Source organism: Sceloporus occidentalis, unplaced genomic scaffold, assembly GCF_023333645.1.
Source record: "Sceloporus occidentalis isolate IW3139 unplaced genomic scaffold, rSceOcc1.0.p SCAF_1, whole genome shotgun sequence".
Lineage (NCBI taxonomy): Eukaryota > Metazoa > Chordata > Lepidosauria > Squamata > Phrynosomatidae > Sceloporus > Sceloporus occidentalis.
In genome coordinates this window covers 297290971-297316243 of record NW_028316981.1, presented here as the reverse complement: position 1 = coordinate 297316243, position 25273 = coordinate 297290971, and the positions used below count along the sequence as shown (strand labels likewise).

The window sequence follows — 25273 nt, the reverse complement described above, 5'->3', positions numbered from 1 at the left end:
CGGGGAGGCCCTTCCTCCTCCTCCTCCTCCTCTTCTTCTTCTTCGCTGAATGGGCGCCGGGCGGACGGAGGCCAAGGGGCAGCTGCCTGGCCAGGGAGCCTCCAGGAGGTAAGCGCCCCAACTCCGCCTTTTGTCTCCTTTGGAAAGGGGCGCCTTCTTCCCCTTCCTCCTCCGGCTCTTTCTTCCCTTTCCTCTTTTCTTCTCTTTCTCTGTCTTTCCCTTCTCCTCCTCCCCTATCTCTCGCCTTCCTTCCTTCCTTCCTTCCTTCTTTTCTTTCTTTCCCTTTCCCCTTTTCTTCTCTTTCCCTTCTTCCCTTTCTTTACCTTTTCCTTCTTCTTCTCTTTCTTTCTCTTTCCATCCTTCTCCTCTTTCTTTCCCTTTTTCTTCTCTACATCTCTTTCCCTCCTTCTTTTCTTTCTTTCTTTCTCTTTCTCTTCTTCTTCTTTCTTTCCCCTTCCCTTCTTCTCCTCTTTCTCTCTCCTTCCCTTCTTCTTCTCTCTCTCACTGTTTCCACCTTTCTTTTCTTTCTCTCTCTTTCCCCCTTTTCTTCTCTTTCTCTTTCCCTTCTCCATTTCTCTTTCCCTTTCCCTTCTTCTTCTTCTTCTTCTTCTTCTTCTTCTTCTCTTTCTTTCCTTTCTTCTTCTCTTTCCTTTGGTTGTTTTGGGGAGAAAGAGTACCTTGGAGCGTCTGGAGGTCTATGAATGGCCGCTTTGTCTGGGAGGCGTCCGCACTGGAGAAATAATCCGGTTTGATTGTGGTGCCACAGCAAACGACCCTTCCCAGAATTCCCGAGCCTGCAGCCACGGCAGGTAAAACGGCGTCAAACCGGATTATTTCTCCAGTGTGGATGAAGCCTCGGCTGCCGCCCTCGCAAGAGATGCTTTGAGGGAAGGGAAGGGTGCATCCAGACTGGCCAACTAAGGCACTTCCGCACATGGAAGCCGGGGATCTGCCGTTTTCCCCAGCCTTCCCCCAAGTGTTCGCCTTCTCTCTTGCCGGCTCTTATTCCGCCTCCTAAGCCCTTTCCCGACTTAACAGCGAAACGCCATTGGAGATTTCTTGGCAAGTTTCTCCAGAGGGAGTTGTGTGTGTGTGTGTGTGTGTGTGCGCCATGGCCACCCTCTTGAGGCTGAGAGAGAGTGACCTTTGGGTGGCCATGGCCGAGCGGGGGGTCGCAAAACTAGACATCCCAGGGTTTCTGGAGCCAAGTGGCGTCCAGGGGCATTGTGCAAAGGGAGCAAAGGGGAAGGCCTTGCTGCCGGGGGATGATGGGGGTTGCAGTGGCACTCCATGAATCTGTGTGTCTCTTTGGAGTGGGGAAGGTAGAGGTGCTCTTGCTGCCGGGGGATGATGGGGTTTGGAGTGGCTCTCTTGGAGGGGGAGCCGAGAAAAAGAGACCTGCCTTTTATACCAACCTTAGGGTGAAATAAAAGGAAGAAGGCATTTGCAAGCTCTGTCCCAAAGAAAATGTGTTTTTCCCCTCCTCCTCTTCTCTCCCTCTTTCTCTTATTCCTTCCTTCCCTCCCTTCCGGCATTGACAAGCCATTTTCCTTTAGAAGACCTCGACCAAAAGGGGAGGAAGACATAGTGGTCTGAGTGTTGGCCTGTGACTTTGAGACCAAGGTTTGATTTTCAGCTCAGCCATGAAACCCACTGGGTGACCCTTGGGCAAAGGTCACACTCTCTCATCCTCAGGGAAGGCCATGGCAAACCCCCTGTGAACAAACCATGCCAAGAAAACCTCATCATAGGTTCACCTTAGAATCACCAAAAGTCAGAAACAACTTGATGGCACACAGCAAGAACCAACAACAAACAGTTTCCCCAGCTTTGGCCATTATTACTCGGATGGGAGACCACCAAAGAATGCCAGGTACTTGTAAGCTGGATTTCAGAGGAAAGAACCAGCAGAACCACTTCTGAGTAGTCCTTGCCTAAGAAAACCCACTGAAATTCATGGGGTCCCCATAAGTCAACAGGTGACTTATCCCAGATATCTTTTGTCCTGTGTTGTTGTGTGCCTTCAAGCCTTTTCTGACTTACGGCAACCCTAAGGTGACCCTCTCCTGAGCTTTTCTTGGCAGGTTTCATAGAGTTTTGCCATCCTTTGAAGCTGAGAGAGTGTGACTTGCCCAAGGTCACTCAGTGGATTTCCTGGCTGACCTGGGATTCGAACCCTGGTCTCCCAGTGTCCTAGTCCAACTCTCAAACCACCACACCATGCTAGCTCTCTTTTATTTTTGGCTGGAGATTAAATATTTCCTGGCAAGTTTCTTCAGAGGGGAGGTTGCCATTGCCATCCTCGGAGGCTGAGAGAGTGTGACCTCAGGGGTCACCCATTAGGTTTCCATGGCTGACCCAGGATTTGAACCCTGATCTCCCAGTGTCCTAGTCCAACCCTCCAACCACTACATCATGCTGGCTTTCTTTTCTTCTTGGCTGGCATCTAAACTGGGGTTCTGGGAAGCTGACAGCTCTGCAGCTCACATGATGTGAGTCATAAGTGCTAAAGAAATTGAAATTGCTGGGTTTATCCTCTCTGTCAAAGAAGCCTTAAAGCAAGGGGTTTTTTTTTGGGGGGGGGGAGGGGGCATGGAAGGAAAGATCCTAGTTCTGTTTGCTGCCAAGGTAGCACCATAGCATTATATTTCTCTCTCCTGTGTGTTTAGAAGCAAAGATCCCATTGCAAAGAATCTGCTTAGCCTAAGCAGGTGTATTTTTCACACCTTCTGGGGTAATTTTTCCTCCCAGGGTCCTTAATGCTTAAATTCCTAACATGGTTGCTGAGCCTTGAAACCAAGCATGGTTAAACCTGAAAATCAAAAGAGAAGAGATTTCACCGAAGTTGCCAAATCACTGTCACCAAGCTGACTTCCATCAAAAGCAGAACTTTTCCAACAGCCTTTCCTTAATTGTTTCTACTAGTTTCTCATTATAATCCCTGAAACATTACTATTTTCCTTCTCCCTCCCTGCTCCTCGTTCTTTGTGTGTCTTAATTTTGTAAACTTGAGAGAGACAGGAGATTTGTTTATAACTCAGTATATTTACAGACACCTTAGCCACTGAAGAAGACTTCGGGTCGAAACCCGTCTGGCTGGTGACCACATCACAGAACTTCTGCCTAAGAAACATATTGGAGCATTTATCAAGGACTACTAAGCATTTGGCACAGGCTTGATCCTTTCAGGACTTCCACAGTTGCAGAGACTGATAATTATTGTATCCAAGGAGTATTGGACTTTGATTTTTACTGCATGCATTTTATGTTTCTATGCTCATGCTATATGATTGTTTCATTGCAATTTGAATATTAGATATACATTTTCGATATCTTAGTCATAGTTTGTAGGACTTGTTACAAATACCTAACTCCTTTTTTCATTCTTACTCTACATGTACAATATACCTCAGTTAACAAAGTAGATGTATTCTTCTGGATTACTTAGAATCAGAGTTGGAAGAGACCGCAAGGGCCATCCAGTCCAACCCCCTGCCATGCAGGAAATCTAAATCAAAGCATCCCTGACAGATGGCCATCCAGCCTCTGTTTAAAGACTTCTAAGGAAGAAGGACTCCATTGCACTCCAAGGGAGTGTGTTCCACCGTCGAACAGCCCTTACTGTCAGGAAGTTCCTCCTAATGTTGAGGTGGAATCTCTTTTCCTGGAGCTTGCATCCATTGTTCCGGGTCCTGTTCTCTGGAGCAGCAGAAAACAAGCTTGCTCCCTCCTCAATATGACATCCCTTCAAATATTTAAAAGGGCTATCATATCATCTCTTAACTTTCTCTTCTCCAGGCTAAACATCCCCAGCTCCCTAAGTTGTTCCTCATAGGGCATGGTTTCCAGACCTTTCACCATTTTAATCGCCCTCCTTTGGACACGCTCCAGTTTCTCAACATCCTTTTTGAATTGTGGTGCCCAGAACTGGACACAATATTCCAGGTGGGGCCTGACCAGAGCAGAATAGAGTGGCACTATTACTTCCCTTGATCTAGACACTATACTTCTATTGATACAGCCTAAAATTGCATTGGCCTTTTTTGCTGCCGCATCACACTGTCAACTCATGTTCAACTTGTGGTCTATTTGAACTCCTAGATCCCTTTCACATGTAGTCTTGTTCTGCCAGGTGTCTCCCATCCTATATCTGTGCATTTCATTTTTCTTCTTTAACAGAAACTTTGGTAGTGCATAACATAAATAACATGAAAAGAATAGGTCTAGGTTCCGGCACTGCAAAAATAGAAGAGTGGTTGAACATGTTTCAGCAAATGTTTTATCTAAAAAGTAAAAATATTCAGCTTTGAAATGAAACAACCAGGTCAGGTCAATCTTGCCTAAGTTAAAATAAAATGTTTTGTACCTTCTAGAGATCAAGCTCCTCCAAAATCCATCCAGTGATGATTTGTTCTTTCACCAGTATCTGCTTTGATCGTTATTTCCCTTTTTGTGGCCACACTCTCTCAGCTTTAAAAGAAAGTAGTGTCAAGCTTCCTCTGAATAAATCTTGCCAAGAAGACCCTGGGTCTCCATAAGACCTGCCAATGACAATAAATAAATCAGCTGCCCATAAAACCATATGCTGCATATGCATAAGAACAGGAAGAAATGTGAAAAATAGAACTGAGGTAGAGGGTGCGGGGTGGAGAGATGGCACTCTTGTTTCTTTAGGGCAGTGGTCCCCAAACGGTGGCCTTTAAGAGTTTTGGACTTCAGCTCCCAGAAGCTTCAGCTATCTTGGCCAGTAGTCTGGGATTCCACGAGCTGAAGTCCAAAATCCCTTAAGGAGCACAGTTTGGGAACCACTGCTTTAGGGCTATAAGTGCATATATATTAGTTGTAACATCTGATTACATGGCAGCTTTGTGCTGATTTCTATGCTGGATTAGGCTGCTTTAAATGGCGTTATCTCTAGATTTTATTGGATGCACTGATAACTTCAACAAACACGGTTTGTTGTGGTTTGGGTTGTTTTTTCTTTTAAGTGTGGTCCAAAAAACACTACAGAAATAATCCCATTTGAGACAGCTTTAACTGCCCTGGCTCAATGCTGTAGAATTCTGGGAACTTTAGTTTGGTGAGACATTTAGCCTTCTCTGTCAGAGAACTCTGGTACCACAATGAACTACAATTACAGGATTCCCTAGCCTGAGCCAGAGCAGTTAAAGTGATCTCAAACTGGATTATTTCTGCAGTGTGTTTTGGATCTTTATCACTGCAACTGTTATAGCCATGCTAGTTTGCAGAATCAGTATGCAGAGAGATCTTGTAGCACCTTTGAGACTAACTGAAAGAAAGAAGTTGGCAGCATGAGCTTTTGTAGACTTAAGTCCAGCCCATGCATCTGAGGAAGTAGACTTCAGTCTGCAAAAGCTCATGCTGCCAACTTCTTTCTTTCCGTCAGTCTCAAAGGTGCTACAAGATCTCTACATGCTGAACAGCAACAAGTCTGGCTTTACTTAGCATACACCTGGACATAGCTAACTCTGTCCTATCTTTTCAGACCTCTCCTTGTCACATCTACAGACCTCATTGTTAAAGCAGACAATTAAATGTGAGATTTAAAAAAAACACCAAGGAAGTAATTGTGTGTGCAGTTGTACGTTGAATCCAAAAGCTAGTGCAGTAGGAGGGAGTGCTACTGGCTATTAAAAGCTGTTAAAAGTACAGCTAAGTTTCCACAGACACAGCCAGATCCTTGATGATCACCAGGGTACAAAGAAGCAAGCATGCTTGATTGTTTGGCTTTCAACCATCCTTTCACCTTGCATATTGGTGCTCAGCCAAAGGCTTTATTTCATGGTTAGCAAGTGTAGCAGCAGTTCAAAGTGACAGACTGAAAAAGGGAAGAACTTTATTAAGAAAATAAAATTTCTTATGGCAGCTGTTGATCTTGGAATACACACACACAGAGTACCAGACAAGAGTAGATGGTTGGACTTAAGTATCCATGGATTTTGGTATCCATAGGGGGAACTGGAATCAAACCCCAGTGGATACCAAGGGACCATTGTATTTCCTTTCATGTTGTCCTCTCGGGTTGATTTTCAAATCATTGGAATTTGTCACCGAAGACATCTTTAAAAGACAAACTTGGCTAGAGTGCTAGTACGAACAGTTTCTTATTCATTTTGTAATAAATAATAATCGCTGAGTGTATAGACCAATTACTGTAACATAGGGAGGGGCAATCTCAAAGCAACTTACAGTACAAATTACACCTCTCTAAAAATCTGATGGTTGCCCTTAGTGGTTCCTTAGAAATGTTAATAACATTAGGGGGCAACATACTGTATGTCACACCCCAAAGAATAATTGCTAGGATATGAGGGGGTTGGGTATCGGGGGCACTGCACTTCAGTGGCTCCGTTCCTACCTCTTAGACAGATTCCAGATGGTGATGCTGGGAGACAGCTGCTCTCGTAAAAGAGCGCTGATATCTGGTGTCCCCCAGGGCGCCATTCTGTCCCCATGCTGTTTAATATTTACATGAAGCCGCTGGGCGAGATCATCGGGAGATATGGGGCGAGGTGTTATCAGTACTCTGATGACGCTCAAATTTATTTCTCTATGTCTTCGACTGCTGCAGTGACTAAGGATGGCATCTCTCCTCTAAATGCCTGTCTTGAGTCAGTGATGGGTTCGATGAGGGAAAGCAAAATCAAAGTGAATCCAGAGAAAACAGAGGTGTTTGCGATAGGTACCCCTGGTCCAGGGATGGAGATTTGTCAACCAGTCCTGGACGGGGTCACACTTCCCCTAAAGGACGAAGTTTGCAGTTTGGGAGTGCTCCTGTCTCTTCAGCTGTCATCTCAGGTAGAGGCAGTGGCCAGGAGTGCATGGTACCAACTTCGGTTGATATGCCAACTGCATCCCTACCTGACCAAGAGGGACCTTGAAACAGTGGTACATGCACTGGTAACCTCTCGTCTAGACTTCTCCAATGCGCTCTACATGGGGCTACCTTTGTACCAAGTTCGGAAGCTTCAATTGATCCAAAATGCTTCAGCCAGATTGGTTACAGGTAAATCTAGATCTGACCATATTTCTCCAATATTAAAATCATTTCACTGGCTGCTGATCAGCTTCCAGGCCCAATACAAAGCGTTGGTTATCACCTACATGGCTTGGGCCCGAGACTTGAGGGAATGCCTCTCACTACACAATCCACCCCACACTCTCAGAACATCTGGGAAGAATTTATTGGAATATACAAAGACCAGACTAATTACAACTTCCCGTAAAGTGTTCACAGCCGTGGCTCCCACACTCTGGAACAATTTACCGGAAGAGATCCATCTCATCACCACCTTAGAAGCCTTTAAGAAGGCACTTAATATGGATCTCTTCCGGCGGGCCTATCCACCTGATCTTTTATAGTGGATCTTACAGAATTCTTTACACCTGATTCAACAGTACAGAAACAGACATCGATTTGGCTTCGTTGATGATTGTATTGTATCTTGGCGTGTTTTAATTGATTATTTTATGTAGTATGGGTTGTGTAATTGTATCATTTGATTTTATCAGTTGTAATCCTGCCTCGATCTACAGGGAGAGGCGGGAAATATAAATAATAATAATAATAATAATAATAATAATAATTATTATTATTATTATTATTATTATGCTAGATATTAGGATCACTCCTTGCTACTTTTTGGAACTACTTCAACAAGTACAAGCAGAAGCATTGTTAAGCATTGACCGCAATGTGCAAAAGTGATCCTGTACTCGGTGGTGGGAAAGGCTTCAGAGATATTAGGATTGACATAAGTTTGTTGTGTTGTTAACTGTCCTTGAATCGACCCCGACATGGTGAGACATTTCCAAGAGCCCCTATCCTCCACTGCTCTGCTTAGGTCCTGCAAATTCATGCCTGTGACCTCCCTGATTGAGTCTATCCATAATACGCAATATGCCTCTCTTTCTCCTATCCTTTACCTTTCATAGCATTCTTGTCTTTTCTAGTGATCTATGCCTTGTCATTATGTGGTCAGAGTACAACAGCCTCAATTTTATCGTCTTGACTGGTTAATCTGTTTAAGGGCCCATTTGTTTGTCTTTTTGGCTATCCACTGAATCCTCAGCACTCTTCTCCAGCACCATATCTTAAATAAGTAGATTTTTCTTTTGTCTGTAGTGTCCATCTCTTGCATCTGTACATGATACAATGGCTTGGGCAATTTTAGCTTTAGTGCTCAGTTGTCTATCTTTACTCTTTAGGAACTTTTCCAGTTCTTTCATAGCTGTTCTTCCCATTCCTAGTCTTATTCCTTGACTGCAGTCACCATTCTGATCAATATTTCATCCTAGGTACAGGAACTCCTTAATTATTTCGATTTCCTCATTGTTTAGGTTGAATTTATGTATTTCTTCTGTGGTCATTATTTTTGTTTTCTTTATGTTCAACATTAAGCCTGTCTTTGCACTTTTGTCTTGGACCTTCCTTAGCAGACAGAACTGTACTCTCTCAGGTTCTCTAGCACTTTAGTGGCAGGACATCCATAGGCAATTCAGTCCCAAGACCTGAATCCAGATGAAGAATGTTTGCAGCAGCCTGAAGAATGTTTGCAGCTGCCTAGTCACAATCCTCTGAAATACATTGCCTGAACATTGTTGATACTGACCTTCATATCCAGGGAGGGCCTTTTCAGGAGGGAATGAACCAACACCTTCAAAACAGCAGGCAGCACTTTTTTTAATGGAAAGACTGCATTCATCACTCCCTGAGCCTACTGAGCAAGCCCTCACATACTTGACTAGTTTGAATAAGCCAGGAGAGTAAAAGATAGTGAAAGCATGTTGTGAGTTGATTAACTGCACACATCTTGTCTATGTCCCCTGGCTTCAGAAGCATGAACTCAGCCCCTACCAGACAGTGGCTAGCATCCTGTTAGAGCCATCCACAAACATACGTTTCTATTACTTGTGTGGATGCCGTTTTTCAAGCATTGCAGTGGTTAGTATTCTCTTTCTCCCCCTGTACTGAAAAGCCCCTGAGGCCACTCCACATGGCTGTTCCCTGCTCTGTCTGGCTTCATCTGTGTAGCCAGGTGCAAAGTGGTAACACCAGCACTGAGATCCACTAGGATCCATTAACCTGCATGCAGATCTTTACAGTACGCTGAGTATATGTTGAATTACAGCTTGTGTGTTGGACATGTTACCAGATACTGTATTAAAAGCAGTGTTCACCCTTGACCTGCTGGTAAAGGGATACATTTGCTAATTAACCATCAAAGATTTGTACGATTAAAATATACATCTGATAGCTTTGATAGCTTGTTCTCCAGATATGTTGGACAACAGTAATCATCAGCCCTAGCCAGCTTCGCCATGGTGCAGTTCATTTAGTGTATAAGCAGCTAACCCTTCAGGCATTGCTCCCAAATAGTTTTTGACATAGCAGTCTGGAAGGAAACACTTGGTGAAGAAACTTGGGAGTATTGTCCATTATAGTGGATTAAAATCACTGCAGTTGTTCCTAGAGATGCATATTTGGCTCTCTTGACACATCTTTCATCAGGCACAGTAGTGATTTAGTAGTCCAGATGAAACCATTATGATGGTTAATTGGCTATATGAAACTCTTAGGAATGTATGGTATTTGAGTGGTACAGTTACCTTTAATTTTTGCATCTTAAAACATATATGTTTATTTGGCATGAAGTCTCAAGTCTTGGAATCATAACAAAACAGAAGCCTTTATTGGACTGTCATATGTGAAGAGCCTAATGGCTTTTATTTTGTTATTCCATCAGATTATTGTTCATTTGGGAACAATAGTAACATTAATATGTCAATTGTTTATTTTTGGCCTTCAGTGCATAACTTTTTTATTATTATAATACTGAATTAACAGCCTTAACTGACAGTGTTCTAATGATGGACATCACAGGACTAAAACCTGTAGTTTAGAACAGATTAAGCAAAAAGAGGATGTGGTAAATTTGCACAAGATCAGGAAAGATTTGGTTCCCAATAGCAGAGTAAAATTAGCCTTTGAGAATGAAAAAGGCTTGAATTAATCAGGAATAGATATTTGCATGCAAGTTTTGCATGCGCCTTCAAGTTGTGGGTCCCCATGAAGTTCACAGAGTTTGCTTAGGCAAGAAATACTCAAAGGTGTTTTGATACTTGAAGCAAATTCCTGATTTCAGAATTCTTTAATATTAAATGTTAAATGTGTGTGTTTTTATATCAGTTGATAAATCTCTGGGGTCTAATAAAATCAAAGTATATTCACAGAAGCCAGGACGCCTGAAATCTGTTTGCCCCTGAGCTAAACAGAGTGCATGGGGAAGCAGAAGAGATTGATGTTGTCTTAAGGTGGTCTTGTAGGAGGAAACAATCAGGAACAGAGAGTTGTGTTTACCATACTATGGAATTCTTGATAGTCCCTGTGTTTGGGACATAGAATTGCTATTCCTCATGATTGGGATGTACTTTTTTTCTTCCCCAAAGCCCACAAATTAATATCAAAGCTACTAAGATTATACTTCATAATATGAAATAATCGGAATGCCTAGTGTTTGAAATACTGTAATAGTTTGAGTTGAAATAACAGAAACTGAAATCAAGTAACAATAGATAATAATCAATTTGAGAGTACAAGAATGGTAGCGAATGACCAAAGGGCTTTTTGTCTTTAGATATGACAGAGTCTTACATGAAAATGAGCAGTGGTTCTCCCATAATGTGAAGGTTTTGAGTGTTCTGGCTGAGCAATAGACCTGATAGAAGGTTTGGTGCTGCTTTTGTTTCACTGGAGGGTGACTATGTGACAGATTTGACAGGGCTGGCTATTCAGGTTGACAGCTGAGCAGTGCAAGAGTGAGCCTGTGGCTAATTGATGGAAGAGCAGAACTTGCAATTGAAGATAAAAACTGGGTTAGTGGTTCAGAAGGAATGTTATCATTTAATGAACCAAAAGCAGAAGTAATGATGGAGAAGCAGGAAAATCTTCTTCTGACCTTTTAGAGAGGAAATAGTTGGCTTTTACTTGTGTAAAGTAAGTGAGGTGAGTCTTTTCGAAATGCTTCTTTAATAGCAGTATACGGTAGTGTTGTGGGTGGTATGTTCTAGCTTTTGACAACAGGGACAAAGATGTTCTTGTTCTTGAAGGGTTATATATTAGCTAGAATAGGAACTTTAGGTGCATTTCAAAAACATGGATTTAATAGATATGTCCTTGTACCCAGAAAAAATGTGGTGTGTTGGGTTTCAGGTGACACATTCAGTGATGCCATCACACCAGGTTATGGAAGAGGGAGAGATGGGAAGCAATGCTGCTCAGCTCAGCTATGAGACCCATCAGCCTTTTGCTTCCCTTCTCTTTCAGCATTTTATTTGCTCACTGTAAGACTTATGTAACTGTTACTTGAGTTCGCATTTTTCCTCTTTTCCCTGATTTCCTTTATCTTCTCTGTCTTAGGTTGCATCCACACAACAGATGTAATTCAGTTTGACACTGCTTTAACTGCCGTAGCTCAGTGCTGTAAAATTCTAGGAATTGTACTTTGTTGTGCCACCAGAGCTCTCTGACTGAATTACAGTTCCCAGAATTCCATAGCATTGTGCTATAACAGTTAAAGTGGTGTCAACCTGAATTATTTCTGCAGTGTAGATGCAGCCTTATATTGTAAATCTTGAGGACAGGGGCATTTCTGGAAGCCTTATTGGGAAAGGGGACTATTGAAGAGGTAATTAAGAATGATTTGAATAATATAGCTGCACCAGTGTAGTTGTGGGTTAAACAATTTTATCCATCATGATTTGAATTGCAACCTGTGACTTCCATCTTTAAAAATAGTTGGTGTGCTGTACTAGTTAAATGAAGCTATTCATTCAGATATCACATCAACTGAAAGATAGCTTTCAGGAGTAAGAAGCATACTTTTTTCATCTTTTGTTCAATCCATTATTCTTAATCATTGGCTATGCTGGCTAGAGCTAATGGGATCTGGAATACAAAACACATGTAGGGCCACAGATTCTCCACCCCTGCCTTAGGTACACTATTGTTCCCCTGATTTCAAACCCTCATATTCTGTCCAAGAATAACTGCTGAGTTAATCTGTGGGTACTTTTTAAAAAAAGCAAAATACAGAAATACTAGGTATAATTTTCTGAGAAATGAAATAGGGAAAGGGAATGCTGGCAGTGGATGAAGGAGGAGCGCCTTCTCTGGAAAATTTGAACAAGATTTAGGAACTGCAATTTGAGTAAGCTACTTTTTCCTTGGTATTCTGTGGTTTACTCTTGACTTGGCACTGGAGAGCTGAACTGTACTTAACAGAAGTGCTTTCGAATGGGAAGGAGAACTTCCCTCTCCATTGTAGTGCCAGACTGCCAGCATGATATATGGTTTGTGAAGGGGGTCTGCCGTTTTTAAAATTGATTTTTTTTCCAAGGTGGATAGAGTTCTCCCCACAAGTGAATATTTCCAATGAAGGGGAGGGGAACCATATTTGTAGTTGCCTTTGATAATTTAAAAGCCTTACTTTGTTACACCAGTGTGGTATAGTGATGTCAGCATTGTACTAGGACTCTAGGAAACCAGTGTTCGAATCCCTGCTCGGCCATGGAAACCCACTGGGTGACCTTGGACAACTCACTCTCTCAGCTTCAGAGGGAGGCATGGGCAAATCCGTTCTGAACAAATCTTGCTAAGAAAGCCTGTGCTAGGTTTTCCTTAGGGTTGCCATAAGTTGGAAGTGTGTGGAAGGCACAAAACAACTTTGTTACGGGACAGACATTGTATTTTAACAGGAAGCCACTTCCAGACAATTTTTTTAAAAATCTGAAGCAAACAACCAAACTGAGTTTGATCTGAGAGTATCAGTTGGACTTGTGTGCACATTCTGTTTCTTCTTTTGTTTACCTCTGTAGCTGGAAAATCGAATGCACTGTACTATATTAAATTGTGATGTTGATGTCAGCAGAAATACCCACTGATGAATTGCTTTGGATATCCCCATGTTGCATTGATCTTTGAATGTTTAGGATTATTTCATTTTCTTTGGCAAATGTGAATTTGCCCTCATTCTGTACAGCTTAATACACTGATCTCTTTTCTGTTAATACTGCCAGAATTGAATTCTTTAAGAGCATAATTCTCTAAGGCATACAGAGTGACCCATCCTTTATTGTTTTACATGGGCTTTCAACATCTTTGGTAGCTGAAGGATAATGGGAATTATGAGGCACTAATTCTTAATACTCTTGCCATCTCTGCAGTGAGAAAATGTACAGAGTATATATGAGGCATATATGTGTATATGCACATATCTGCATACACATATACTAATAGGTTCTTGTTTCAGGAATTCGAAGTTTTCTCCATTTCCCCCGCATATGCTCACTGTCATGACAAGCATGCTGTGTGTGATCAAAAGGGCTTTTGTAATGGGTGTTTGGCGTCCAATAAACATTATACACCTCGTGGGCTTTACTGAAGACTTTACTAGTTTTCAGGGTGTTGGTTTTGCCTTCTGACCACATGTCCACATATACATAGGTTCACTTTCTTCTTGTAGGAGTGAATGAAAGCCATTCATATATGGGAAAATGTAAGGGTTGTCCTTAGGGACTCCACTTGAGCAAAGGCTCATGCTGCTTCTGGTGATCTCTGCTGTTATGGAGCAAGGCAGCTTCTGTGTGGTTCCACACACTGTGTGGTTTTCATTGAGTAGAATCAGAAAGGCAATCTGGTGCTCTTTGGATGTTCCATAATCATAATCCGTGACTCTGAATTCTGCTGGCTGCGGCCTGTTGGAGTTAAAGCCCAAACATCTGGAAAGCACTAAATTGCATATTCCTGTACATTATAAAATTCTGGGAGTGTCTGTGTCTCTCCATGTGTGTACCATTGAATTTTTATAGGTGATATTTATATTACATGTGTCCGCTGTTCTCACTCCATGTCAATATGCCCATTGTCAACACTACTTCTCCATTCTTCCTTCATCTCTTTGTGTTTGACAGTATGGCCATATTGGAGCCTGGATATATAACTTAACTTTTTGGACTACAGTTACCAGAATTCCTTAGCCAATGTGGTTGTTGGCCATTCTTGCTGGAGGGTTCTGGATATGGTAGTTGAAAAAGTAATTTCCCCTCCAGTTCTGAACCTACCTGAAGATGACAAGGATTGAACCTGGGACCTTCTGCATGCAAAGCATGTACTCTGATGCTGATCCATGGCCTTTTCCTGTGAACTGCAGCCTTTCTCTGGGTTTTCTGGGTTTTCAGAGATAGCTCTCCCAGGCCTGCCATCTCAGATTCTTTCTAACTGAAGACAAACAGGGATTGAACCAGGGGCTTTTTGCATGCAAAGCATGTGCTCTATGCCTGAAAAGCAAAAGGCTGCCAGAGGCCATAACACAGCATTCCTCCTCTGCTGTCTAGTAATTTTTGTAGCTTTATTTACAAAATAGATGGATCCTTTCACTGGAGATAACAATATCTTTCTGTGTATAAATAGTCCAGCACAACCCGAATGCAGGAAAAAATAAAATCTCATTGGTGATCTTTCCACATCTCCTGGCAAAATCAGTTTTGACATGACTCATAGGTGCTGAGATTTCTGACAGGACAGTGACTCATATGAGCTTCTCTAAAATGTCTAACCAAGCCATCATGGGAGGAAGCTGCTCATTTTGAAATGTAGTGGAGAGGTGGGTGCTCCTAGCAGAGCCCTGCCTTTTCACAGTGATCTGAAGGGGTCCAAAAGGATGGGAGGATGGGGAAAGAAGAAGCAGACACAATGTGTTGAGATACAACCATCCTACTCCCTTTACAGAGGGAGACCACATTAGTTCTGTGGAGACTCTGGATGATTCTGGATCATTTCCTTTTTCAAAAGTATTCTTTTCGGTCTAAAACAGCCTTGGGGGGGGGATATGGCATAACTGCCCCATATCAACATCAGAGTACATGCTTTGCATGCAGAAGTCCCAGGTTCAGTCCTTAGGCACCCCTTCCCCCCAACAACCTATGAAATGTGGGGAACCACATGCAGCACATGGGCTGCAATTCTCCCACTCCTGCTTTATCGTGGCCTCCTCTTGCTCTAGTTGCAACAAGAAGAGCTTCTGGTTAACTGGCTTGGCCTGAGGGCATGGGAGAAGCAGAAAATTAAACTTAAGAGTCATGAACCAAAAGGAGAAGGATGGGAGAGAAGAAGAACAAGCCAGCCGAGAAGCAGACTAGATGCAGGGTAGTGTTGCCAGAGTGAAAACTGGAGGAGGCTCCTGTACCTTTAACAGTTGTGTGGAAGAGGGTATTTTAACAGGTGTTGTATGTCATACAACCAGGTAATTTTCCCTACCACAATGCAAACCAAAGTAATGCATCTAGAATAGTTATATTTGGGCAAGTGTATTGTTTTGTTTTTTGTTTTTGGAAACATTTTCTAACAGGGATGACCTAAACTCCTACAAGGTTGCACCCAGTCAGTGTTAACAATACTGTAAATGCTCCTTTGCTGGCCTGTTCTTTACTAGTAACAGCACGTAGAGTTGGGGAATACATTGTGGTCCCTCCAGATTTTGTTGGCTTGCAGTTTACTAACCATTGGCTATGCTAAGTAATAATAATAATAATAATAATAATAATAATAATTTTTATTTGTATTTTCCCGCCTCTCGCGACGGATCGAAGCGGGATTACAATCAATACATTATATACAATAATAATTACAATAACAGCTGTCGAAAATACATAATTTAAAACAATATATTATCTAAAAATACTACAATATTAAATACTACAAAATATTAAAATGTATCATTACATCCTGAGGTGGAATTATCGTCACTTCTCTATAGAATCAAGAGGTGAGTTTCCTTCAGATCTTTATAGAAAATCAGGAGAGTATGCTTACCGGAAGGGATCAGTTTTTAATGCCTTTTTAAAGGCGTCTAAGGTAGGGATGAGTCGGATCTCTTCTGGAAGGTTGTTCCAAAGCGTGGGGGCCATAGCCATATATGCTTTTTGGGAAGTAGTTGCTAGTCTAACTTTTGTATGATCCAATAAATTCTTCCCAGTTATTCTGAGAGTGTGGGGTGGATTATGTAGGGAGAGGTGTTCCCTCAAGTAACCCCGGCCCAAGCTTTAAAGGTAATGATCAACACTTTGTATTGTGCCTGGAAGCTAATTGGCAGCCAGTGTAAAGATTTTAATACAGGTGTTATGTGGTCTGACCTGGAAGTTCTAGTGACCAACCTGGCTGCTGCATTTTGAACTACAGTAATTGAAGTTTCCGAACTTGGTACATAGGTAAGCCCATGTAGAGTGCATTACAGAAGTCTAAATGAGAGATTACCAGTGCATGTACGACAGTTTCAAGGTCCTTTCAGTCCAGGTAAGGATGCAGTTGACATATCAGTAGGGTTGAGGGGACTGAAACATTTAGAGGGCCATGCATTCTCTTGCTTTGACCTGCAAGCAAGAAGGATCTTACTCGTAAATGCAGAAGTTGAAATACATGCAGATTCATTGATGTTCACAAGCAATGACTTTCAGTGTAAATATTTAACAACAGATCCTTTCATTTCTCCTCTCACCTTGCATATTCAGCCGTTAATAATCAAGTATACAGAAATGAATTTCACATAGGCAAATGTAAAACAATGCTGAGACTTCAGAATGCACTTGGTCTATAGTCTTAAAGCAGCTGGTTCTGTTGATAAATCACTCTAGATAAAACATGAGGGAACCAGACCATAGTTACCAAATTTTTATGATCTCTTTTCCTCTTAGAGGTCACTTTTTAAGAAGGGCTTATTGGGTTTCAAGTTTCACTAAATTATCCTTGTTAGTTCTGCTCTTAAGAGTTCATGAATAAGAGTTTTCCTTGCCAAGTAGCACTTGACTGTTTTTATGTGTTTAACAATGGTGGATTTTATTTTCTGATGAAGGAACAGGAATAACCTCTCAGTAATAGCATTTGCAAGGTTCTGCAATACATTGTATGATTTTTGTGACATGTAGTTTTACTCATGTCACATGCAATCTGTAGCTGTACGTGTAAACCCAAGTTACTCTTTACTCACATACAACCCCACCATCTTAAACAACTGATCACCAGGAACAGAACACATAACATTATTGGACATACAGGAGTACAACCTTGCTACAAACACCAATGCCAACTCTGTCTTCCAGCTTCAATCGGTCTTGGATGATACAGATTTTCTAGACCCATTTCAAACTGGCTTCCGGGCGGGCTATGGAGTTGAGACTGCCATGGTCGCTCTGGTCGATTATCTCCGTCTGGGCATGGACAGGGGTAGCGTGTCCCTGTTAGTGCTCTTAGACATCTCAGTGGCTTTCGATACCATTGACCATGGTATCCTTCTGGAACGCCTGAGGGAGTTAGGTATCGGGGGCACTGCACTCCAGTGGTTACGTTCCTACCTCTTGGGTAGATTCCAGATGGTGCAGCTGGGGGACGTGTGCTCCGATAAGAGGGCACTTACATCTGGTGTCCCTCAAGGAGCCATTTTGTCCCCTATGCTATTTAACATTTACATGAAACCGCTGGGAGAGATCATCCGGAGACACGGGGCGCAGTGTTATCAGTACGCTGACGACACCCAATATGTTTCTCTGTGTCTCCGACTGATGCAGTGACCAGGGATGGCATCTCTCCTCTAGATGCCTGTCTGGAGTCAGTAATGGGCTGGATGAGGGAAAACAGACTCAGCTTGAATCCAGAGAAAACGGAAGTACTCGTGATAGGCTCCCCTGGCCCAGGAATGGAGATTTGTCCACCTGTCCTGAATGGGGTCACTCTTCCCCTGAAGGACGAAGTTCGCAGTCTGGGGGTGCCTCTGGACTCGTCGCTCCACCTGGATGCGACAGTCAGGAGCACCTGTTATCAGCTTCAGCTGATACGTCAGCTGCGACCCTTCCTAGGCCGGGGGGGACCTTGAAACAGTGATACATGCTCTGGTGACCTCTCGGTTGGATTTCTGTAATGCGCTCTACATGGGGCAACCCTTGTACCAAACCTGGAAGCTTCAATTAGTGCAGAATATGGCATCTAGGTTAGTCACTGGATGCCCCAGGACTAGCCACATAACACCTATTCTGCGAAATCTTCATTGGCTGCCCATTCGCTTCCGAGCCCAATACAAGGTGTTGGTTATTACCTATAAAGCCCTAAACGGCTTGGGCCCAGGGTACTTGGAGGACCGCCTCTCCGCATATAATCCGCCCCGCACTCTCAGATCAGCCGGGAAGCAATTGTTGAGGGTTCCTGTTACGAAGTACACCGTGACTGCACAGAGGGCGTTTTCCAATTCGGCCCTGCAGCTCTGGAACTCTCTTCCCGGTGAGCTCCACTCGGTTACCTCCCTTGACCTGTTCAGGAAGAAGCTGAAGACCTACCTCTTCCAACAGGCCTTCTCCTAGGCATTGTGATATCTGCTCTCTCCCCGTTACACTAGCACTTTTGAGCTAGTTATTGTTGTGGTTTTAACGTCTGAAATTTTTATCTTGTTTTTAAACATTGATGTATTTGTTTGAGATTTATAATGCAGATACTGTTGTAAATTGTAAATTGTTTAGTACACCTGTTGTAACCCGCTTTGATCTCCCTGGAAAAGCGGGCTATAAATAAACAGTATTATTATTATTATTATTATTATTATTATTATTAACATTTATTTTGGCAGCAACATTACAGACCATATGTCACCTTAAACATCAAAAGTGCCATCACATGCTCATATTGTAAAGTTATATACCATCTTTTCCAACAGAATGGGCCTAAATACCTTAAAGGCAGCAGATCCCATTGGATTTTGGAAGTTCTCAGATGGGAGACTGTCAATGAATAGTACATGCTTTATTTCAGAGGAAGGGATGGCAAATATCTTAGCAATAGCAAGTACATTTCTTTACTGTTTTTCAGTGCACTTAAGCACTCCCTAAGTGGTTTACAGCGTGTAAGCTAATTGCCCCCAACCAACTCGGTACTTATTTTAGCAACCTCGGAAGGATGTAAGCCTGAGTTGAGTCTGAGCCCCTGGCTGGTATTGAACCCACAGCCTTACGGTTTGTGTAAGTGACTGCAGTACAGGCATGTAACTACTGCGCCACTAGGACTCTTCTTAGTATTCCTTACCTATGAAATTCATGGGGTCACCATAAGTCAACAGGCAACTTGAAGACACATAAACACACATATGCCAACAGTGCCCATATTCTACATTGGATAGACAGCACATTATCTGTGCCAGAGGATTAAATGGGCACAAATCTGACAATAGAAATGGGAGTATCATCAAAAGCAATTGCAGAAGGCTCTAGTCTTATAGGAGGACACCTTTCTTCTCATATTCTTGACTTTTGATTTTGGTACAGTATATCCATATAATCACGTCCTTGTCTCATTAGTTTGCTACTTGAAACTTGTATTATTATGGACATAAATTCTCCTAGCTAATTTTATATATTCTCTTCTCTTTAAATCTTTCCACTTATTTTTACTATATTCTATAATGGGAGACCACTTTTATTGTCTTTTAGTTTAACCAAGCCAGTTAGTTTATCTGATTCCATAATTTCCAATAGCTTTAATAGCCATTCTTAGGTTGTCATGTTTTTGTTTTGTTTTTCCATTCTGTGCTAAAAGTAATTTAGCCGCAGATATTATATAAGTAATACTTTCCAGTATTTCTTATTGTCACTTTTTGTTATCTTGATCACCATATTCAATGAGTAAATCTCTGGTCTCATTCGAAAATTTATTTTTAACATCATATTTATTGTCATGTGAATTTCATTTTATAGGTATAACCTGACACTCATATAATAGACTATGTTTCTGTACCATATAGATTCATATATGACACTCACATCAAGTAAGTTAAGTAATAAGTTTATACACTAGTTACATTGCTGTGTTTAACTAGAGGTTGCCAGTGCTATTTTAAAAGTACAGTCAGCCCTTCTTATACACAGATTTTTTATTCTTGGATTCAAGTATCCACAGTTTGAAAATGTTCCAAAAAAGTATAAATTTCAAATATCAAACCTTGATTTTCCATTTTTTATAAGGGACACCATTTTGCTATGTCATTATATTTAATGGGACTTGAGCATCCACAGATTTTGTTATCCACAGGGGATCTTGGAACCAAACCCCAGTGTTTAACAAGGATTTACTGTATACACTCAGAAGTAAATCTGTTTTCTTTGTTACTGCATAGAAATATAGCCATATGGACTTACTGTAGTTATTATAAAAGAGGCTTTATAATGGTACTCTGCTGCAATTCTTGGAGACTCATTGGGGTTATAGTCAACACATCTATAGGGCACTAGGTTGGGAAAGGCTGCTAGAAAATTCCAGGAATGTCTGTTAACACATAGATGGAAGTTCAGGAATATTTGTATTTTGGGAATATTTGTGAACCGGTGCTGTTTATTCAAAACTATATTTTCTGATTTAAGGGGATGGGGAAGGGGCTGCTGAACTTAGGTGGAATATGGCTGGCCACTTAAAGATTTTATCTTCTTCCTTTTTTTGTCTAGGTATTGAAAAAAATCCAGGTTTGGAAGTTTGAATGGAAAAAGCATGAAGAGCTTGAAAGCAAAGTTCAGGAAAAGTGATGTAAGTATTCAGTGCCTAAGTGTGGTTGACTCATATCTGTTGGTCTTGATTGTGGAAACATTCCTTCACTCCCAACTTGATAAAGCAGCAAGTTAATAAACGACAAAGGCGGAAATTGTAACAACTTATAAAATGTGGGTAGGAATTGAGATTGTTTCTGTTCTAGGGCAACATGATCATTGCATAGACGAGACACCACTTCTGCTTTGTGAGCTATGGGCTTTTACATATCATTTTTTTAAAAAAACTACTCAGAAATTGAAAAAAATTGCAAATCTTGTATTCCACCCTCAAGAATTTCTGTTAAGCTAATAATCAGTGATTTGTATATTTTGCATTTTGCTTCCCCCACATTCTGTCTCTCCCCCCGAATGTGTATAAATATCTGTCAAGTGAAGCAGTCCCTGACTCTGATGAAGTGGCCTGCAGTCTATGGCACGGTACAGAGTGCCAAAAGAGGCGCTGGGAAGGCGCCTCTCCTTGCTCTGCAGCAGCGCTGCAGCAACCAAATTGTACGATGCTGAGGCACAGCAAGAAAGGAGCGTGCGGAAGCGGCTCCTTTTTGCAGCATACCTGCGATGCCACAAAGCGCTGGTGGCAGCATGATGATATCATAGCTGCGCCATGCCAGTTGGATGCAGCACAGCTGCGACATTGTAGCTGAGCTCGCCATCTGTACGGCACTGCTCAGCTGAGGCATCCTGATGACGTGCTAGGGTTAAGGGGCATCTGTAAGAGCCCCCCGAGGCAACCCTAACACATCACTAGGACATGCTTAAAGGCCCATCTGTACCGGGCCTATGACAGGTTATGCAAAATAAAACTGATAGTCTTTAAGGTGTTTCTAGACTTTTTGTTGCAATGCTGCTGTGATGCAGGACTTTTCCATCTCATTGCAAGCTGTCCATTATGACCATCCATCTTTATTGTAAGGTGCTGATAGCACCAATAATCCTCTCTTGAATCTCTTCTGTCAGGTCATTCTATAGTCTAGGGACAGCTGAAAACCTAGTCCTGGCTGACTTAAGTAAATGTCCCACAGAAGACATAAATGTAAGGGGCAGATTGTGCAGGAGAAGGCGATGCTTGGGTATCCTGGACCCAAATCATGTAGCGTTTCAAACATAATAACCAACAACAATATTCAACAACATCTGGAGGTCTCAGTTTACTGTCTTGTAGGAGTTTGAACTTCTGTTCTTAGAATTTTGTTGCAGATGGCTGGACTCAGGAGAACCAGAAGGGAGGCGGTTGTTGTCCAGAACCGATAAGTGTGGGCTAGTGCAATGTGACCAGCAGATGTTCCACAGGAGATGTATCCATAGCCAATTTTAAGTCATTCGCCAAATAATTCACAGGAGATACTAAGTCATTCACTGAATAATGTGTATGATACAGTCAAAGGGAAGGCTATCTGAATCTAGCGTAGTCATACAATTCATTTAGGTGGTTATGACATAATTCGTTGTACCTCAGCAATGTACTGATTCCCCACCTGTAAAATGAAAATGATGACCATGTACTCATGGGATTATTGCAAGGCTTGTGAGTAACAGGCATTCCAGAAATGTCATTGACCTCTGAATATGTGCACCAATACAGTTAATGAGCAATGTGTGGGTGACAGGAAACAAGAAAAAGAAACATGCAACTTTGCCAGTCCTGGTAAAACAATAAATACTTTGATTATATGCAGTTTTTTTTTACTTCAGATTGAAATCCAAATCATAGAGCATTGTAACCACAGTAATGTAGTAGAGTTTGCTTCCAGTGTGCTGCCCTTACACTAAACACATTTACACAATAAGTGCATTTTGTCTTGGAAAAAGATCATAGATACTGTATCTGCAAAGTAAAAATTATTAAATGTCCCAATTTTAAACAAGCATTGCACATACATGTTGTGAATTGATTGTGTCTTACTAGCATACAGTTGTATTCTATTTTAATGCTAGTTGCAGGGTATTTGTATGAGGTGAAGACATAGATTAAAGCTTGCAGTGGAATGAAGGGAGGAAATAGGTTTTGGGGAGTCAGTCACTGGAGGATTCAAGCAGAGATTTTTCAAAGAATGAAAATAATCATCCTGCCCTTTCCTCTCATTCTTTTGTGTTCACTCTTGTATTCCTCAGTGATATTACAGTATCCAAACAGTGAAACTTGAAGAGTAAGCATAAATACTCTTTTAACAATATTCCAGACAGCTTTGATATAGCCTGATATATGCTTCCTTCAAAGCACATTTTGATTAACCACAGTGCTACTATCTAATTAAACAAGTTCCACAGCAAGTCCAAACTGTACTCTTTAAAAAAAAATACTTGGGGCTTATCTTCCATTGCCTCTTTTGAAATATACTTCAGAGTTTGGTTAATGATGGATAATTAGACATCATTGGGATTTTTAAAAAAATGCTTTAAAAGTGCTCCGAAGGTTTGGAATGATGCCCATAGCAAATACGTAAGCTTGCTTTCAGCTACCTTCCAACAGCGGTGACCCTGCTGTTCTGGAGCAGCTGTGGAGTGATTACGATGGTTCACTTATTAGAATATCTCAAGTACAGTTTTGTAATAGGCTTGTTAATTCAAACTCTGCTAAGCTAATTCTGGGAAACAGTTTTATAGAAGCTCAGCTGGGGTCTCCCTTTGTCTTTGGGGAGACTGCAAGAACTGAAATGTTTTTATGACTGTTCTGAGCAGGTAAATCTGTGTTAAACTGAATGAAACCTGTGCCCTATACTGACTAGTGTTGTCTTTCTAAGGTTTCAGGCAGCAATCTGCAAATTATGGCTAGGGTTAGAAGCCGGGCATTCATTTCTATTAGCTGGCTGTGAAGTCCAGTTGTATCCATGTTTATAAAATCATATAACTTTGCCCAGTCATAAAGCTGTGTAACTGAGGCTTTTTGAAGGTTGGCTTTTCAATAGTTTTTTTAACCTGAGAGTCAGAAATTGTAAAAAAAAATTTCTTTCAAATTTTAAAGATTGCTCTTCTCTTTTTCAAAAAAATTGTTTTATATAATTCCAAATAGTAATTTACATTTCTGTTTTCTAGTATAATCATAACACATGGGTCAAGTTTGAAAGATATTTAATTTGGATTTTCTAGTCAATATAAATGCAAAACTAAATTAATGATGACTAATTTTTTTAAAAACCACTAAAGATGAAAATCTTTTGGCATGAATTTTCAAAGGCTAGGCTGGCATTTGGTTCTCATACAGCATCCCCTATCCTGCTAGCTCACTGAAACTTATCATTGGGTTTTGGGAAAACTGCACTTGGATTTATACATTTTTAATTAGCCCTTTTTGTACCATATAACCTCCTTCATTTAAGACACTCAGAATGGCAGATTATGGGCTGAAACAAACAGCCTGAAAAGGGCAGATTGGGGCTGCCTTGAAGCTGACCACTCTGAAGCCGCAGCTGGCCCAAATAGGAGCTTAAGTAGCTTCTGGGTGCTTCAGCAGTGTGAAAACTCCATGCTCCCGGAGCATCCTGAAGTTGCCCCCATGTGATTGACTGGATGCCTTCTGGGCATCTTGGGAGCATGCGACATGTTAGTGCTGCATGCACAAGCTGTCCAGAAGGCACTTTAACTTGCTGGTCTGTTCTGGCCCTTAATTGTCCTTCAATGGCCTCCATCACAAATAGGTTGATCTGACCATGGTTAGCAGATGCAGATAATGCTTTGTATATGAAGGAAACTCTCAGATTTCAGAAGATACAAAGCAAATTTACATATGCAAAGGTATCAGTTTGCTAACACTTTCATAAGCCCCAAATCTAGACAAGTCGATGGAAGAAAAATCTGCTTTACTTTGATTTTGAGATGATGTCCAACTTCCAGCTGTTCCCAGATGCATACTTTGGTTCTAAAACTACATCCTTAAATATGCTTACTTGAAAGTAAGCATAACTGAATGTGATGTGCTTTTCTTATTTCTGAAAAAACATGCAAAGATAAAACTTTTTAAAAGCATTGAAGCTTTATTAGACAAAGGCTTTCCAATCAGATGAAATACAACCTTTAGGATTTAATTGGCAATGCAGAGACTCTTACAAACAAACCTTTAAGCTGCTAGTCTAAAAAAGGGGGAAAGCTTGCACTTGATTCTTCACTCTTTCATTTCTATTTATTTTGGGGCTTATCCATAGCAGCTGAAGCAACTAGTTCAAATTGTTAAAATGGAAAGACTTCAGGAAAAGCTTTTTAAAAGTTTGCAGAAAAAAGGAGAGGATCAGATTCCTCCTGCCTTTCTCTAGCCTTATTTTAAGCATGGATCTTTTCTGGCTACAGTTGTTATATATTAGAAAATGGGGGGAAATAATGTGAGACTGACTTTGCTTCCTATCCCTGAAATGTTTTCATGGACCTGGTGGCCAATCATCTATCTTTGTCACCTACCTGGGAGTTGTACATGTAACTAAAAATGTCTCAAAATTGGGATGATGGAAGTGGCCAGAGGCCTACCTGTAGCCATAAGAAATTATTACTTATAAAAAAAAATAAGGGAGCACTGTGGCATAGTTAAAGGGTGAATCACTACTAATAGATGAGGAGTGGGAAACAGAGTGGCCTATGGTTTCTCAAGACCAGGGGTCGGCAACCTCCGGCCCGCGGGCCGGATGCGGCCCGC

At 41.5% G+C, this 25273-nt stretch overlaps 1 protein-coding gene across 4 annotated transcripts in view; it reads left to right on the top strand.

The window, feature by feature from the left end:
• The first annotated feature begins 26 nt into the window (after positions 1 to 26).
• RAI14 (retinoic acid induced 14) overlaps positions 27 to 25273 on the top strand; it is a 143563-nt gene continuing 118316 nt past the window's right edge. For all 4 annotated transcript variants that reach the window (XM_089496767.1, XM_089496759.1, XM_089496757.1 and 1 more), the window contains exons 1-2: positions 27 to 108; positions 20554 to 20632. In XM_089496767.1, coding sequence (XP_089352893.1) covers positions 20597 to 20632 — 36 coding nt within the window. In that variant the 5' untranslated portion in view covers positions 27 to 108; positions 20554 to 20596. The remainder of the gene's footprint in view (positions 109 to 20553; positions 20633 to 25273) is intronic.